At 51.2% G+C, this 17,805-nt stretch overlaps 1 protein-coding gene across 1 annotated transcript in view; it reads left to right on the top strand.

Annotated features, from left to right (window-relative positions):
• HS3ST4 (heparan sulfate-glucosamine 3-sulfotransferase 4) overlaps positions 1-17,057 on the top strand; it is a 66,869-nt gene extending 49,812 nt beyond the window's left edge. Inside the window, exon 2 of the mRNA XM_037387269.1 lies at positions 12,857-17,057. Coding sequence (XP_037243166.1) covers positions 12,857-13,493 — 637 coding nt within the window. The 3' untranslated portion in view covers positions 13,494-17,057. The remainder of the gene's footprint in view (positions 1-12,856) is intronic.
• Positions 17,058-17,805: the final 748 nt, after the last annotated feature.

Below are 17,805 nucleotides of genomic sequence, written 5' to 3'. Positions count from 1 at the left end.
CCTTTCCCTGGCTGCTGGAGGTGCAAGAGCTCAGCAGCAGGATGTGTGCAATTACTTATGTTATTCAACCTATTCTGCAGATATCGCTCCTCTGTTGTCCCTCCATAACAATTCCCAGCCTTTTAGCTGTTGATGGCTTGCCTATTACTCTGGCACTGTGTTAGGATAACATCCAGATACATCTGAAGAGTGGAATTTATTTACTGTTTTTCCCTGAAAAGCTTTTAGCATGATACAGCAGCAGTGCTTTCACTTAGGCAGCCATTATTGTCAGGCATTTTTTCCTAGCAGAAGTAAATATTCCAGAAGATTAAAAAGGACTCCGCACAATATATGTTTCCATACTACTACATTTTAATACTCTATTTTCATGGCCTTCCTTCTCAGGAAGGGCCCGTCTTTGAGAAACAGGATGGTTTGAACTGTCCAGTTGAGTCAAATCAGTATTTAAAGTGAACTGGACTGTGTTTGCAGCACTCTCTCCTCAGCTGTATCTTTTCCATATCAAAACAGCTTTTCCAGGAACCGTAGCCTGCAATATCAATAGCATGTATTATTAACAGTCCTGAAACTTCCACAGATAATACTTAGCAATCAGCAAGGCAAAGCTGGATGGAAACACAGGTGCCTGTGCAGTCCCGTGCAGATGCCTGCCTGCCGCGTTCAGGGCAGGAGGATGCAGCCAGCTGCGCTGGGGCTTGTCCTGCTGCGGCACTGAGGCCAGCTCCCACCTCGGGAATAGGTCTTCCCAAGCAAGTGGGAAGGAAAGGTTTGCAACAGCCTACTACAAACAACGTGCAATGGATCTGGTGTTTCAGAGTGGATTTCTGTCCTGCAAGCATAGGCGTGAAAGGGGGAGGTGGAGGGAGCCCCATGCCCCTGTGCAGCCCCGGGTACCGACCACCATCAGGGGCTGCTCCTGCCTGAGCTGGGGGAGTTGTGGCTGCAAGTGGCTTTCCAGGCCAATCCGGCTAGCGATAGCTCTGCAGTGCATGGCAGGTTTGGCTGATCTCAGAGACCAACAGCAAGACTTTATCACTTGTGTCAGGGTTTTTTTCGCCCCTGGCATATTTTCATCCCACTACAGCTGTATTGGTACTTCCCAAGGAGGTGTAGGGAGGGCACTGCACCCTGCTCCCCTCCTGCTCTGCTGCTGTCTGCAGCCAGCCCCACACCGAGCATTCACAGGTGCATCCCCAGGGGTGATGGTGCAGTGACACCCTCAGCTTGATGCATCTTCTGGGCAGGTGGGGAAACAGTTGTGGGGAGAAACAGGAGCACCTCCATTCTCTGCAGGACCCACTTTGCAGAGTAAGCTGCCTATGACTGAGTCATGGGTATTGAGACACCCCAAGTGTTTCAGAGCCAGTTTGTTATTTATTTGCTCATTAAATAGCTGCTATTTGCTCCCCAAATTGTCTGCAAGACCAAGCCTCCCTCCAGTGTGGAGCTCAACATGATTACACAGTCCTCAGCGGGCGAGTGCTTCTTCTTGGGTGGGCTGCTTGCTTTCCCAGCCCTTGGATTTATACCAAGTCATGGACATCCAGGTCCCCTCCCTTCCTCCTGTGACAGTGGAAAATGAATGAGCTAGCACTCAAGGGACCCTATGTTGAAGGGAAACCTGGCCTTGGAACAGACCACCTTGACTTGAACATCCTCAGTCAAAGGAAGCAGGGCTCATCACTGCCTTTGTCAGCGAGTCCCTGTTCCAGCACGTGTGCGAGAGGCAGGGCACCCAGACTAGTGCTGCTTTGCTATAACTGTGATTAATACTGTAATTAAATCTGCTAGACGACACTGAGATCTTCCCAGTGAATAGGATTGCAGTGCTTCTGTAGAGAATGGTAGTGAGGCTTAGTCAAAACAATTCTGACTGCAGTGGGGTTAGAAATACGCATTTCCAGCCTTTTTCACAACTTGTTTCATGGCTGAGCGCTGACCAGCAATAAATCTTACACTAAAATTGGAGACATCAGGCCAATTTTATCACTGGTAAAATGATGTCACACTGAACACACATCTCCATCCACAGCAGTGAGATTGCTTTGCACAGTTGAAGCCAAGTGGTGTCAAAGGCACCTGAGCCGGTGCATGATGTGCTGAGCACTTCCAGCTGTGCTGGGGCTTGCAGGGCTCCAGCGGCTGTTTCTGGGCAAGCTGCTGGGCCAGGCCAGGCAGCTGAGGAGTTAGCAACACCCCTGTGCATGCACCACGCTGTGGATGTGGAAGGCGGTGGTTAAGGGCACCCCCCATTAGGAAGGCAGTGAAATCATAGCAGCGCTGTCTAACTGGAGACTGTCCAATTTGTGTGTGAGCTGTGCAGTCAGATAGGCGAGGGATTTCGGTACAAGGCAACAGCCATATCCCAGAGGAGATCCACTTGAGGAAAGAACAGAAGAAAGCAAGATTTAGCATTAAGATCATAATTTCAGATTGCATTGTGCAAGCATCAACAATCTATATACATGAGAGTCTTTGGGGAACACAATGCTGTAATAGCTATCCAAGCCAGCCTGAACAGTGAGGGTTATTTTTAATTGCAACTGAATGGATCTAACCTTGTGATGTCTGTTCACAGAGCATTGCTGGATTAATACAGGTTCCATAGTTGCTTCTGCTAAAAGACTTTAATGGATCAGCTTAGTTCTCTGCTCCATGATTATAGCATTCTTACCCGCCTATCATGCATGTGCCAGATGGTCCCAGTGAAATCAGAGCATATTTATATTTTTGTCTGCTACTCAGCCAGCTGCCCACTGATTTTGTTGCATAGTGGTAGGAGGAGAGGAGCCTTCCTGAGTGAAGTTCATCCACCTCTTTCCCCAGCCCTGGTAGCTCCTCCACCTCCTATGATGCACCAGAGGAACCACAGAAGGGTTCTCTCCCCAGGGCTGCCTGGGAGGCTTGGCCATCGAAGGCAGCCACACTCCCACAGCAGCAGCGCAGCACTGTCTTCTGGCACAGTTTCAGCTGCTTCCCAGTGTGCAGAGGGGATGTTTTCAGTTCTATCGGCGATGAGAGCCATTAAGAAGGTACAAGTACTAAAGAGATCCTGAGCGATGCCTATAAAACCTCTGAATCCCTGACAGAATCAATAGTGGGCTCTCAGGAGTAACTTCTTATCCAGGCCAACTTAAGCACATGCCAATGAGCCGTTAAAGATTTTGTATTTTGTGGAGACACAGAATCCCTCTCGTTGCAATTGTTGGACTCTAGAGTGGGCGAGATGATGAAAAATCACATTAGAAATAGACTGTACTCCAAAGGCATTTTCCTCAGTGTCTGGGAGAGCAGCTCGAATGATGCTCGCAGGCGGCATCCTTCCTCCAGGCATGTGCCCAGCCAGCACCAGCGATGCCCTGCAAGCCCGGGCTGCCGGGGCCATCGCTAGAGGACAGCCCTGTCCTTTGGGGTTTGTTGCAATGAGAGGCACAGACGTTCTGGCCACATCTGCCAGGGAAGTGAAGACTGAGGAGCAGGAGATGGAAGGAGGGAGCAGGGAAGCAGTGTCCCATGAAAGGGAGGTCCCAAGGCTGGCACCTGGGATGCAGCCAAGAGCTCCACAGTGTCCTGAGCTGTTTCATCAACCCACAAGCAGGAGCTCTGGGTGGCCTGGGCAGGCACTTGCTGAGCAGCCCTTGGCTAGGCGCAGGCTGGCACCCCGCTATGCACGCTTGCCTCCTCTTGGATAACTTTGCTATCGACACAATTTCCAATTTGGCATTTCGGTTACCGTAGCAACTCAATGCTTCCATTCTCTGATCGGATCAGCTCGCAGTTAGTCAACACGGTGTTAGCACCTGCGTTGGTATGGCAACACAGGACCAGTCTCCATCCTGGCACTGCTGCTGGAGGCACGGCTCCAGGCGGCCCCGGAGAGGGGAGCAGGCAGCACGGCAGCAGCAGGGGCATGGCTGACAGTGAGATGCTCCCAAGTCCCAGCTGCTCCTTACTGCCCTGGCTGCAGCAGGAGCTGGGGCTGCCCCTGGCTCTGGCTGTAGTGTCCTGGGCTCCCTAGTCCTGCACGGCCTGGGAGGCACTGGGGAGAAGCTCAGCAGGGATGTAGCTGGCATGGAGCAAGGAAGTGTCCTTGCAGTCTCAAACTGCCACTCTTGAGAGTGTTTTGTATGGATACCAAATGGATTTACAAACTTTGGGACAAGGGAAAGCTGCTTGTCTTGGAGAGGGAAACCAGCGGCCCCAGGCAGCCCTTAATTTTGGGTATTAAGTCCTGTAAGAGCAGAGCTCAAGTCACAGAGAAGGGTGGTTCACCTCCTCCTCCCACAGCCACCAGCTTCCAAACCATTGAATTCCTTCAGTGGGTCTCCTGGGGGAGGTTTGCTTTGCTTTAGCCCCAGTCTGAACTGGCACCCGCTTTTCTGGAAGTGCTTTACAATTTGCGTTTCATGTTTAACAGACATGTGCAAGCCATTTGAATTAGAGTAGTATGAATCTATTAGGCAGCGACGGATGCAAGTTTTGTGTCTCTTATTAGAAAGGATTGGATTCTGAGGTTTAGTGATGTGCAAAGGATTGGACTTTGGACAGATTAAAATTATTTTCAGCGTTAAGCACAATATTTCTAAGCTAATGCACTCAGTCCTGAATATAGATTCACAGACCAAAAAGATTATAAAACATTAAACCTATGTAAATTCAGCTGTAAATTTATGTTTGAACAAATTCAACAAGAGATTTGACTTGGGGGCTTACAGCAAATAGGTTCTGCTTTTAATGCGTATTGCAGTCTTCAGTTGCAATGCCGTTCTCCCCTTGAAAGTCCCACGCCTGCTGTATTACTGGCAGGTCACAGTTGACAGCTCAAGCAATTATACCGGAATGTGTTAATAATAAAAAGGAAAATGACTTCATGTTTGTCTTTTGAAGACAAAAGCAGATGTTTGCTCCGCCCTGAGGAGCAGCAGAGATGAGCTCCACGGGCAGGTGACACTGTTGCAGCACCTGGCCATTGCCTCTTGAATAGCAATCGTGCAAATCCATGTCCTTCTCTGTGGTTCTCCAAGCCCTGGGAGTTGCTGTGAACTTTTTTCTCTTGCTGAGAACATGAAAATACAGTTAACAAAGACTTCTTTTGAGTGGGATTGCAGGAAACCTGCAACATTGTGAACAAGCTGCCTACACAGAGATAAATGACAGCTGTGACTGAAGGAATAAACAAGATAATCTGGATTTAAATAAACCACAAGGGGATTTTGGCAACATGCAAATTCACAAATTTATAAAATGTATCCTTTGAAAATAAAGAGCTTGTCTGAAGCCAGCAGTTAAGAACAATTACTACAGCACATTTTCCCAATGAGGGCTTAGAGTCAGCCTTTGCCACAAACCAGAGAAGACCAGGAGCCAGATGTCCTGCCCATTGCTGCACGGCAGCTGGGGGCCCTTTTTATGCACGGAGCAAAAAAACTTGAAGAACGGATGGCAGCGAGTCCCCCATCCCACAAAGGGAGCCGCATGAGCAGTGGGGGTGCCGGGGGGCATGCAGAGCAGCCTGGCCCTCGTTAGCCTCCAGGTCACAGAACTGGGGAATGAATAGGAAAGGAGAGACATATCAAAAGCCCAAGCAAGCAGCCAATAATACATATTTGATCATCTGCTTGAAGGACCAGGTAATTCCTGGATCGAAGCCCAGGAATGGCAATAAAAGTTTCATTTTGACATTGCACAGCGCAGAGATGCTGCTACCAAAGAGCATGAAGAAATGACGCCCATCTCCTTAACTGAGTGAAGGAGTCATTAATGCCAGGTGGCGGTGGAGCTCCTTCCAGCAGCTTGTTGTCATTGCCCCTTTTTTTCAGGTGGGTAGCAATGAAGACAGGGAAGGGGCAGGAGGTGAGTAGAGACCAGTGGCAGAGCCATGAGTAGATGTGTCCATTCCAGCGCTTCACCTCCTGGGCTGCTCTGCAGAGGCGCATCAGGCATGGTCAGCAGCATGGCAGTGCCTCTTCATCAGTCAGCCTGGCATCAAAAGGGAAAGAGATACTGCAAGAAAAGCCAAAGCATGTCCAAGAGGCTATGCAGTCCCCTCTGGGGTCAAAGCCCCAGCCCAGCACTGCAAACTGCTCTGCAGCAGCCACCGGAGAGGAGCGATCTGGAGCGATGTGTCCTGCCCAAGCACGCAGAGCTGGTTAGCATTCTGCCGGCACAGGCGCAATTAGGGCAGAGCACATGGCAGCAGCTCTGTGAAGGTTAACCACTCTGAGGAGTACGCCTGCCGTGCCAGAGGCTCGGCTGCTCCAGGTTTAACACCCTTGTTATTCTCAGCAACAGGAGCCAATGGTGCTGGTATTGCTCTCTGCTGCGTGCTTGGCAACAGTTATTGCATGCAGCAGGATGCATGCAGGACGTGCTGGCTCTTGGGGCTGACAGGCTCAAGCCTCCCTCATAGCTGCCTGTGCACGCTGGGAGATCAGCAGGGTAATCCGTGTGCCTGCCCAGGAAAGGCAGCACCTAGACAGTAACTCTGAAACAAGGCAGAGTCTAGGAAAAATCATTTCTGCTTGTGCATCCCAGAGCTGCAGTAGTTCTGGTGCTCTGCAGGGCCAGGGGTGTCTTGAGGACACACCGCAGCTCCCAGTGTTACCCTTAAAACTGTACAGCAGAAGCTGAATCTGCTTTTCCTCCTCTTTCCCTTGATCGCTACTTCCCTGCTGTCTCTCCTCAGTGCCAACCTATCTATCCATTTGTCTTTATTGTGCGTGGAGTTTAACACAGTCCTTAAATGTGGCAACACTTTCAGATTATTAGCTCTGCAATTTCTGGGCTCCTGTGTATCATGATAACATCATCGGAAGGGGCCATTGTAATTAATAGTTTGTTCATGCTTCTTTTATAAACTCCTGGTGTGTTTGGTTTACATTTGAACATCAGCATTACAACTTGCTTGCAGCGTATTGTCTGAAGTGTCCCCACCACAGAGAGAAGGCTTAGAGGCTTGAGGGGTTTTTTTTGCAACAGCTTATTGAAACCATAATTTAAAGTAAAACCTAAGTAAGTATAATATAAAAGGCAAGACAATTGTCTTGCCCTGACCCTACAGCAGAGGGGACCAAAGTCCTTGTTTACAAAACTGTCCATGGAGGGGCTATTGCTGTGGCATGGCAGTGCCTGGAAGGAGAGGGAACCCCACTCCTGGCAGTCACCCAGCCCCTGCCTGCCAGCAGCTGGATGGGCAGGAGCAGCAGCGTGGGTGAAGAAAAGCAGCAGAACTTCCTCTGAATTCTGATTCACTTTCATCTCTTTCAGAGCACTGCGGTCTAAAACCCCACAAATCACAGACACAGTCCATACATAATACAGAACAAATGAAGGCTTGTGCGAGCTCCGGGTCCCTGGGTACCTGCCCAAACGTCCCAGGGGCTGCGGACAACGCGCCGTGCTGGGGAGAGGCTGGTCGGGGGGAGCAAGAGCAAATGCAGTGCAAATCCTGTCAGTAAACACCCTCCGGTCTGACTGCACAGCCAGAGCATCAGCACAAGGGGCAGGGGTCCAGCCAGCCCCCGTTTGCTCTGAGCTTTTTAGCTTGAGAGTCCACAGGCACTTATTTGCAGAACAGCATCTTGTCAGCCGGGAGAGAGATCAGACACAAGGATGTATTACAGAAAACCAATAAGCTAGTGGCTGTGACTAGACCAATTCACACTGCAGCCTAGGTGCTAAGTAGCAGGGAGTGGTGTTAACTAACGCCCTGGCCCAGAGCAACCTGGGGCTGCCTGGCCCCTCTGCAACCCCTGGCCCTTGTCTGCAGAGCAGATGTGCTGGTGGAGGTCGTGCTCCGGCTGCTCCAGGGTGGGCCAGGGCAGGTCTGCATATGCCATGCAGAGGGTCAGAGATGGCCATGGCAATGGTCCCCTTGAGCCCTATTGTCTAAGAGCCCGTTGCTCATCGTCCAGCAGAGCTTTAGCATCTCATAATGGCCATGTTTTGACATTTGACAGCCTGCTGCATGCTGCCAGGGTGTCTGACTCACAGGAGCATACACCAGCCAGTTCTGCCTGTGCTGGTCTCTCCTTCTGCTCAGACAATTGCAGAGGAAAACAGCTTATCCTGTCTAAGACAGCACAAACAAGTGTGCTGTGCTGCTGTGTGGGTGTCAGGGTAACTGAACACCATGGGGTAACAGTGTTCAGTGCTTGCTGGGCAGTCCAGCACCATTTGCAAGGTAGGACTTCTACACACTGTTCCTTCTCCTGTTTTCCAGGCTGCCACTGTCTCAGCTGCTGCCCTCTTCACTCAGAAATCAGAGCTCCCTGATCCCATTCCCCATAGTGCCACAGGTTCGCTGCAATCCAGTTGGTCCCATTTGACCCTCTTGTCTCAAAGCACTGATCCAAGCTCCCAGCAGCAGGAGAAGCAAGGACAGCCCCAGGTCAGCCTCCCCAGGACTTCACCCTTGTTATCAGCTCAGGATCAAACATGCCCCTGGCCTGGAAGGGATGCTTCTGGAGAACTCGCCATGAACTGAGACCTTCAGTAGTCCTGTGGAGACCTGGCAAAGGGAGCACTGGAGCTGGTCCAGCCCTACCAAATTTTACCATGGTGCAAAAGGAAGACTGGGATAAAGGGAGAAGGTGGGAAGCTCCGTTCTCCCATCCTCACGGAGCAGGACAGCAGTGAATAAAGGGCTGGCACAAAGGAGAAACACTGCCCGAGCACTGAGGAATGAGTCCATGGACCCTGTTGCTGCTTGATGTCTTTGAGCAGAGAATTTAGCAAGACATAGGAGGGACTGGATACCTCTGTGCATGTTAACCATTTCTAGTGTTGCCACTAACTGCAGAGATTGGTAAGCAGTATAAAAGTTTCTGCTTCAGGACTTCATTAAATGTTCGGTGATAGGAGTCGGGAGGAAAGGAACATGGGCAGAGTAATCCCATACCTGGTTAAGAAATTCTTGGTCCTTCCTCAGGGGCTTGCATTACTGACTGGTGAAAACTGAAAATTGCAGCACCTCTGTCCCTGGGGGCTGGCACCTCTGGTACCATGGAGGTGCTCTGGGTGTTATCACAGGACAGCAAGCAGCGGGGTGAAACATGGTCTGCAACTACCTTGAGATAGAATCTGTTAAAAAGGAAATGCATACAAATTACTAGCTATAACTGATGATAAAATAACTATTTTGTGAAGCAAGGAACAGAAGAGTAACACATTGATTTTGGTAATTAATGGTTCAATAGAAACCTGTTCTGGGAGCGCCCTGGGCAAAGTCACTGGATTGGAAGCGCTTTTATTCCCTGGTCTCAGTTCTCTGCCTCACTCCTCCACGAGTTCTCCAATGCCAATCGCACAGCCCCAAGGCTCCAGCACCTTGGCTGCTGCTCCCTCACAGGCTCCCACTCTTCTGGAAGCTCTTTGGGGCAGGGACTGTGGCTCAGGCTATGTGCAGTGCTCATCCCAGCAGGGCTGGAAACTACCTCCAGCCACTGCCAAAGTGGTTTCCAGTGCCAGATGCTTCCCCCAGGGCTGGAGCCTGGACCCTGGCAAGATCGATGTAGTACCACACCTGAGTTGTGCTCGCTGGAGGAGCAGGCTGCAACACGCAGATGCCTGCAATGGCTAAACCTCAGGCAGCGCAGCCAAGGGTGCCACTGCCTTCTGGCATCTGGGTGGATGACGGATGATGCAGCCCCCCTCCCATTCAGCCCTGCAGCTTTCTTCCTTGCTTTCACCACTCTGTCACGTTAAGACCGAGACCTAATTTCTGTGCAGAAATTCTAGCATTTCAGTTCCAAGTTTGTTAAGCAATACTAAAAAAAAAAAAAAAGAAATTTTACACAGCCATGCTTGTATTTTGTGGGCAACACAGAAAGGACTGGTGCCCTGCAAGCCCCCTGCGCATGCAAAGGCAGTACCCGCCAAGGTCAGAGGGTGCAACTCTGCAGCAGGGAGGTTTCTGCAGTGGGTCATGTCATGAAATTGAGGGTTGTCTTTGGCCAGTTGCTCTCGGAGACGGAGACGTGCTGTTGAGTGAATGCAATTTCCATGGGAATACAAACACTGATAAGTACCATGCAGAGAGATTGAGATGTCAGGTGACCCCCAGAGCAGCTCCGGGGGTTTGGTGGGATGCCCTTGCAGGGTCAGTCATCAGCCACTGCTCCCTGCAGCCAGTGGTGCCTGTGCCCAGCTGGCCACTGCCCCCAGCTGGGGTGGGAAGCTTGAGCATTGGTGCTGTGCAGCACTGGGGAGGGGAAGCCCCACTCTGGCTGTCAGCAATGCTCTCCTGACGTGTTCAGAGAGCAGCAGGGAGGACTTGTGCTCCTGTTCCCCTCGGGGCAAATGCTGCCTGCCCATGTGCTCAACCTTGTGGCCTCATTTTCTGTACACTTTCTCACACCGTTCCCTTACACAACCTCATGCTCAGCCAAAGAGCACCCTATTTGTACAGGGCACCTGAGCACTCAATCCCTGATCACTCTGTGGGCCTTGTTGTGATGTGGATAGTCATAAGAGATGCTTCCTTCCCACAGGGCTGTTAAATCCTGGTGCTGGATACCTCCCCATGAAAGTCACTCTGTAATTCTGCAGCATCTGCAGTTCCCAAGTGCTTGCACCCCTTTTAATTTGTTGAGGTTTTTCTTAAAGGAAAAATACCTTAAGACGCATGGTTCAGACTAATGCTTGCTCTTGCATATTGCTGCTACTCAAATGGCTGATGCAATGCAGGGGCAAAGCATTGAAGTGCTCTGGGCAGAAGACAGGACTGCAGATGCCCTGCCATGTGGGGAAAGCAGCTCTGGCAGGGCAGGATGCTGGAGGGACGAGCTCCTTGGCAGGGCCTGGCCACTGACGTGCTGGCCCTGAAACAGGTAAGTCCTGCAGGCCTGCTCCCCTACAAACCCCCATTGCCAGGACACAGCTAGAGGTTGTTCAACAGGAAAGATGCTGCCTGCAGATGGGAGCCACAGGACCCCACCAGCCTCTGCAACAAAAATGCTGAAGGCACGAGCAGCTCTGCAGTAGCACCAAACCCACCGTTGCTCTTGCCTCAACAGGACACCCAGCACCTCCTCCAGCAGCACCTTCATAAAACCAGCCCAGGTGGATGGAGTACACCAACACTAAATACACACTTTACAGGGAGGTTTAAAGCAAACTGATGCATTTAAGTAGTCACAAGTATGAGGCATCACTGACAAGCAAACCTAGCTGGTCCTCTCCCGACAGCCACCTCTGCTTGCAGACTTCAGCCGCGTAATTGCTAATATAGCTGTTTCCTGGGGCTTGGCAGTTTGACGTCAGCATCGCTGTGGTCACTGGTGCCCAAGGTGCTCTTACAGAACCATTTCCAGCCTATTCACATTGTTCCTTCACCATATGTTTGTACTGGAAATAGTTGCAATATGAAGGGCTAATCCTGCAAGACCTTGAGCATCGCCGCCATCCTCCATGTCTGCAGCAGGAGGCCTGGCCAGTGCTACAAGTGCTTCCTGGGAGCTGACACCGCTCCTCCTGCCTCCCAGGCAGGCATCGTGCCTTTGGGGCAAATGAGCCAGCAACAAGTTAAACAAACTATGCTTCATTTGAGTGTGTCTATGCAGGAGCATTTGAAAAGCTTAAGATAAAGAAATTGTTAAAATACACTGAAGCCGCAGCCAATGCTGTGCCTGTAAAACTTTGCACAGGCAGACAGGAAGCCTTGCATGGGAGCACTCGGGCAGATGTGGCAGTACCCACGGGTGTCATGGCCCCATGGCCTCCTGCGTTGTGTCACCTCGTGCGGTCCGTGCAGCGGGCGATGGGAAGGGCGGCCAGGCTGTGGTGCTCCCCCGGCGCTGCGCGGTCAGTGCCTGCATGGGTCGCTGCCGTGGGGTGTCTCAGCGCTTTCGGGACCCAGCCGGTTTCCCACTGGAGCGTCTCCATTGCAGGTGACACAGCAGGTGCCAGAGTGGAGCCCTGCGGGGCCGGGGGCATGGCGGCAGGGCTGGAGCTGCCCATGGCCATGGTGTGTGCAGGAGCGGGAGGTGGGTAGGTGCCTGGCTCGTGATATGACCCTGCCACCTCTCCAGCGCCCGGCGGCTGAGGAGGCGTGACAGAGGCTGTAAAGCTCTTGCAGAGGACAGCATTTACTACCTTCCGTCTTGCTATGATAATCTTTAACTGGGGGCAGCTGGGACAAGCATTTACCTCTTCATTTTCTTAGATATAAATGCTATCTCACTGCAGTTTCATTTTACAATATGGTAATATGCTATCCAGGAAAGTCTTGCTACATGCTAATTTATCCAGTAGGCAAATTCCTTTTGGCTAATAAAAGTGCTCGCACAGGAAGCTCAAAACCCAGCAGCAATTAATTATTGACAGAGCATGTGAATTAGAGATAAAAGAAAAGTCATTCTTTCTCACACACAAGATAGTAAATAAATTTAATTATTGTACTAGAAGCAAGGGATCTTATTCTATATTAAGTTTTATTAGCTGAGACATTTAAAAGCATGTCATCATAACAAAAAGGTCTTGTGTAATCCTAACTGCACCACTCTGGTACAAGGCTCTGAAGTGAATAGGCTTAATTGAGCAAATGGAAGCAGATGGCTTGCTGAACAGGCAGGTATTGTACAGGTTTATTGTCAATTAACTTTTGTCTACATATGCCTATGGCGAATTGACTGTATAATGTGTTACCAAGGCTGATTTAACACTTTAGGTGCCCATCATGTCCAGGGTCCAAGAAGGAGCAAAGCCAGAAGTACTTTGGTCCCTGGGGCCTGCAGGTGTGGCAGCATCCCTCCTCCCGCACATCCCGCCAACACCTGCATGGGGCAGCAGGGACACCGAGGTGCCCGCCCGTGCCTGGCCTCTTGCTAACCTCCCCTCCTCTGCTTCTGCACAGGAATGTGATGCCCAAGACACTGGACGGCCAGATCACAATGGAGAAGACCCCCAGCTACTTCGTCACCAACGAGGCCCCCAGGCGCATTCACTCCATGGCCAAGGACACGAAGCTGATCGTGGTGGTGAGGAACCCAGTCACCCGGGCCATCTCGGACTACACACAGACACTCTCCAAGAAGCCAGAGATCCCCACCTTTGAGGTGCTGGCCTTCAAGAACCGGACCCTGGGGCTGATTGACGCCTCCTGGAGCGCGATCCGCATCGGCATCTACGCCCTGCACTTGGAGAACTGGCTGCAGTACTTTCCCCTCTCCCAAATCCTTTTTGTCAGTGGCGAGAGGCTCATCACTGACCCGGCTGGGGAAATGGCCAAGGTCCAGGACTTCTTAGGCCTCAAGAGGATTGTGACAGAGAAACATTTTTATTTTAATAAAACCAAGGGGTTCCCCTGTCTAAAGAAGCCAGAGGACAGCAGTGCTCCCCGGTGCTTGGGAAAATCCAAGGGTCGAACTCACCCCAAAATAGACCCAGACGTCATTCACAGACTGCGGAAGTTTTACAAACCTTTCAATGTCATGTTTTACCAAATGACGGGGCAAGATTTCCAGTGGGAGCAGGAAGAAAGTGATAAGTAGAACCATGAAATCAGGAAAAAAGCTCTTTTCTTTTGAGAAGTGAATCATCATTAGAGACCCAAAACTCACTCGGGGTAAGAGGCTCAGCCTTGTGAGTGCAAGACTCTTGCACTCTCAGGGTTGCAGCCAGAGCTGTCCCATGTTTCCACCTCTGAAACCTTAGTGGCACGTCACTGTGGGTTGCACTCGGGCTCTTCCCACCGTGATGCTGAGGGATCAGTGGGCAGGTGGGAGGAGGAGGAGGTGGAGGGAGTGGGGCTCCTTGGGGCGATGGGATGCTTCAAGTCGACATGTTGCTGCTGGTGTCCCCCTCACAGCCAGGCAGGCAGGACCAGCATCTTCTGCTATGGCTAGCTGAGCAGCAGGGTGCTCACAAAACCCAGCAGCACTGGGACAAACCCATAGATTTGATTTCTCCTGACCTGGCTTTTAGTTTTGCCCAAACAGCAGCATCAGATCTGGTAAATTCAGGACACGTGCATCCACAGGCACACCGGTATTTCTGTGTGAAAGGAATAAAGCCAGTTACGCTGCAAAGGAACTATGTACAGAAATCTCATTTGCACCAGATGTTTCAATTACTTGTTGCACTAAAACTAGTATTTACCAAGTGCCACAAAACACCTGGGCCCGATTCTCCTCTGACTAGTGGGTGTATCTATCTACACTGTTGGAAGAGAGTGTTCCTCCTTTGCTGGGGTGCTCAGTGGGATCAGAACTGGGGCCTCCCCAGGACTGCCCCCCTCCTCCTGGAAGCCGTAGCGAAGACCATTCCCAGGCACCTGCTTGGAGTGAGCCAGGGTCTCAGCACCCAGCCAGGCTGCTGAGGCATGGTGCGGAGAGACGTGTGCCCAGGCAGCACCTCCTGGCAGCACGGTGCTGTGCCTGGCTCTGTGGTCTGGAGCCAGGCATTCCTGGTGGGAACTGCAGGACAGAGGCGTGGGGGTCAGCCTCAGCATAGGGTCTGGGCAGGGCTGACCAGCGGGGCCCCTGGCACTGCCCTTCATTTGCACCTTGAAAACGAGATCTCTGCTGCTTGCTGTTGACAGCCGGGTTTGCAAAACAGGAAAGCAGACTTCATCTTTACTTCAGAATTACAAAAATGTAATTAATTCCCAGGGTGAGCACTGCTCTACACAAAAAATGTGTGCTTTCTAGTGGAAATGACCAAGTCAACCAAATTTGCAAATCCTGGTAGAAACTGTAGAACAAGCCCATATCACAACTGGATCCTCCAGCAATGTGACGAGAGCTGCATGCTGGGTCCAGTGGAGAGCAGGCCAGCAGCGCATTGACACAGCTGCACCGTTTCCATCTCCATTACTGAGAGAAAAAGAAGAGAGGGAACAAAAGGAAAAATGCAGAGCTACTGTTGCTGAGATGTTCCCTTCACACAGGTGATTTCTAAGGGCACTCAAATATTGCTGGCCACTTACTTTGTTTACTGAGTGGTAAGGATGCCTCCTGGGTGGAGCGTAGCTGTGCGCGAGCCCCCCATTCTCTTTCGGGCAGCGAGTCCCTGGCTGATGGAAAGCATCAGCAATGCAGCGTGAGATAGCTGTGGGAGCACCAAGACTCAGTTTTGATTAAGGTGGCAAGAAATCCCTGCTGATCCAGCTAACCAAATGAAATCACTGTTAGGTTGGGTAACAAGCTGAAGCTACGCTGGGTTTCATGGCCTGTCGTGTGGTTCGTTACGCCATGAAGTGGTGCTGGTGCCTTGGACTGGCTGAAAAAAGAGCTGAAGTGATTTGGAAAATTTACACCGTGGGCCATGCTGGAGGGGCACCGCAAGGTCCCTGCTAATGTCATGCCAGTTCCTACTAGCTTGATTAGGTTTAAAAACAGCTCCTGACAAAACACAGTTTTTCACAGACCCACAAGTTCCCAAATTACTACATGAAAGTTGGAAGTATGTAATAGGAATAATTTTACAGTGTTTCACACATTATTAAAATGTCAGATCATCTCCTAAGTGAAAACTGTTGTTAACACAATTTGGTGCAAGCTGCTTGATACATTCAGTTGGAGGATGAGAGGCTCATTGAGGATCAGTGTCCAGGCTCCTCACCAGAGGGATATCCAGAAATTTCTGCCCGTTCCCAGCATGCTGCAGCCCAGACACAGCGGCAGGCTGGCCATGACGGTGTGGAACGGAGCCTGCTAGTGGAGATGGTGGGACTGACTGCCCTGGCTGCTGCCAGAGGGGCTTGGCTCCAGGGCGACGGTGTTCCAGCTCATGGCATGGCTGGCGCGTGGCAGGTTGGTGGCTGCCCGTGACTGCTGGTGTTATGGCCATCGGCGTGGCACTGTGCATCACCTCTGTGGCCAGGGCTTGGACTCTCTCAGCCCCCATCCACAGCTTAACTGGGAGCAGCCTTTTTCTCCTAGCAAGGCCTCTTTGAGCTTGAAAGGGCCCCTAGGACCGCCCATCCCCACCCAGCAGGTCTCCCCACACACCCCAGCTGCGGTCTGCTCTGGTCTGAGCGCTGCCCCATGTCTCCCTGAGCAGCTTGTGCTGGCTTCTGGGAACAGCCCCTGGTCCCCCACTGCCATCAAGCCACGGTCACCTCTGTCATCATGCCCCTCACTGGAGTGACAGGGGATCTGAAAACGCGTGTTTGTCTGAGAGTTACAACCCAATGAAGCACCCTGCTAGGGAAGCCACAGCATGTGGCCAGGCCAGGCAGGAACATCCATCCTGCCCTGGGACAAAGCACGATCACATCTGGAGCTCCATCCCACAGCTGGAACCAGGTGCTGGACTGGGGCTCCGGCCCCCCAGGAGGGACTACCTGATGGTTTACAGCAGCAGCATGGTCCATGGGAGGTGATGATCCTGCCCGTGCCTCACCTGTCTGCCCGTGGCTCTTGTTCCCCTTCTTTCTGCCATATATTTAGAGGTTTATTTTTTATATCGGCTACGATTTCCAGCTTGAGAGGAACTGTTGAGCACCTGGTGGGAGGGTACACCCTGCTCCTCCACCCCTGTGGACACCAACCACCCCACACACGGGGGACACCCCACCCCCAGGTGCCAGAGTGCCACCGGCCCCTTTGTGGCACTGGTAGGGAGAGGGACCTATGGGGGGGCAGCATGGGGGTCTTGGGGCAGGCATTCGGTTTTCTGTTTTTCTGAAATGCACCCCGAATGTGCCATGTTAACGCAGGGCCTTGACAGGGGAATTATTTTCTATCTGGCCAGAGAGTGGCCTGCCAAATGAGAGTCAGGTTAATAACACTTTTTTTTAAAAAATATTCAAATGTCAGCATTAGAATACACAGGAAATTGAATTTTGTATTTGATTTCAATTAGCAAAGCATAAATTATATTTAATTTTATACACAGACTGGGTGATTCATTGTTCTGGAAAAATTGGTACTTTATGGTTCAGAGGCTGGAAATGGAGAGTTTGTCTTTTCTGAAACCAAACTGCTGTGCTGTCAACTCCTCCCAAACGCGTCTCTGTCTGTCGGTGTCACTCTGTACCTGAACAATATGAAAATCCTGAACTGAACACTTGAACCCACAGCACTAAACAATAAAACGTTGTAGCAGCTGCATTTCTCTGCTCTATTTCTCCTGTCCCCCCAGCAGCACCAACACCCCACAAGCAAGACTCCCATGATGTGCGCTGGCCATGACCTGCCACCAGCCCATCCAGCCCGAGCAGCTGCTCCCACCTGACCCTGCAGGATGCAGCCCACCAGCGTCAAAAGGGCTGGGGAAAGGCATGTGTTGCAGCCGGGACCAGGACTGGGACCAGGACCGCCCGGGCCAGCACCCTGCCTGCAGGGTCCCAGGCATGGGGGAGTCTGCAGCCTGCTGGGCAGTGTCCCCAGAGATGCCTTCCATGGGACCAGGTCAGAGACCCACAAAGAGGATAGCCCTCGCTTTCCTCTGCAGGCAGGGACCAGCCACTGGCCCCCAGACCCAGGGCTGCCTCAGCTGGGGACAGCAGAATTGTCCCTGCAGTGGGGGACAGCTTTCCTCACTAGCCTTGAAGCTTGGGATTCACCTCCCAAGGTCACAAAGAACAAATCACTGAGCAATGCCTGGGAAGTTTCACTTTCTGCTGATTAAGGATAAATCAGTGGATAATAAAAGGAGAGGGAGGGTTGGCTGCCAGGCAAAGAAATTAGGGGGAAAATTTTTTTATCTTATTTTGTGTGCACAGTTTCCCTCTAGTTTGAAAAAAAGCTATTTCACAGCATGGCCCTATTGTGTCATCTGATAAAAACCACTGAAAAACTTTTATCAACAAAATTAGGAAGTAGCGAACTATAAAATTGCTAATTATTTTCTAGTAAA

This window comes from Falco rusticolus, chromosome 4, assembly GCF_015220075.1.
Source record: "Falco rusticolus isolate bFalRus1 chromosome 4, bFalRus1.pri, whole genome shotgun sequence".
NCBI lineage: Eukaryota > Metazoa > Chordata > Aves > Falconiformes > Falconidae > Falco > Falco rusticolus.
The sequence above is the reverse complement of the archived record's forward strand: the minus strand, read 5'-3'. Positions and strand labels throughout refer to the sequence as shown.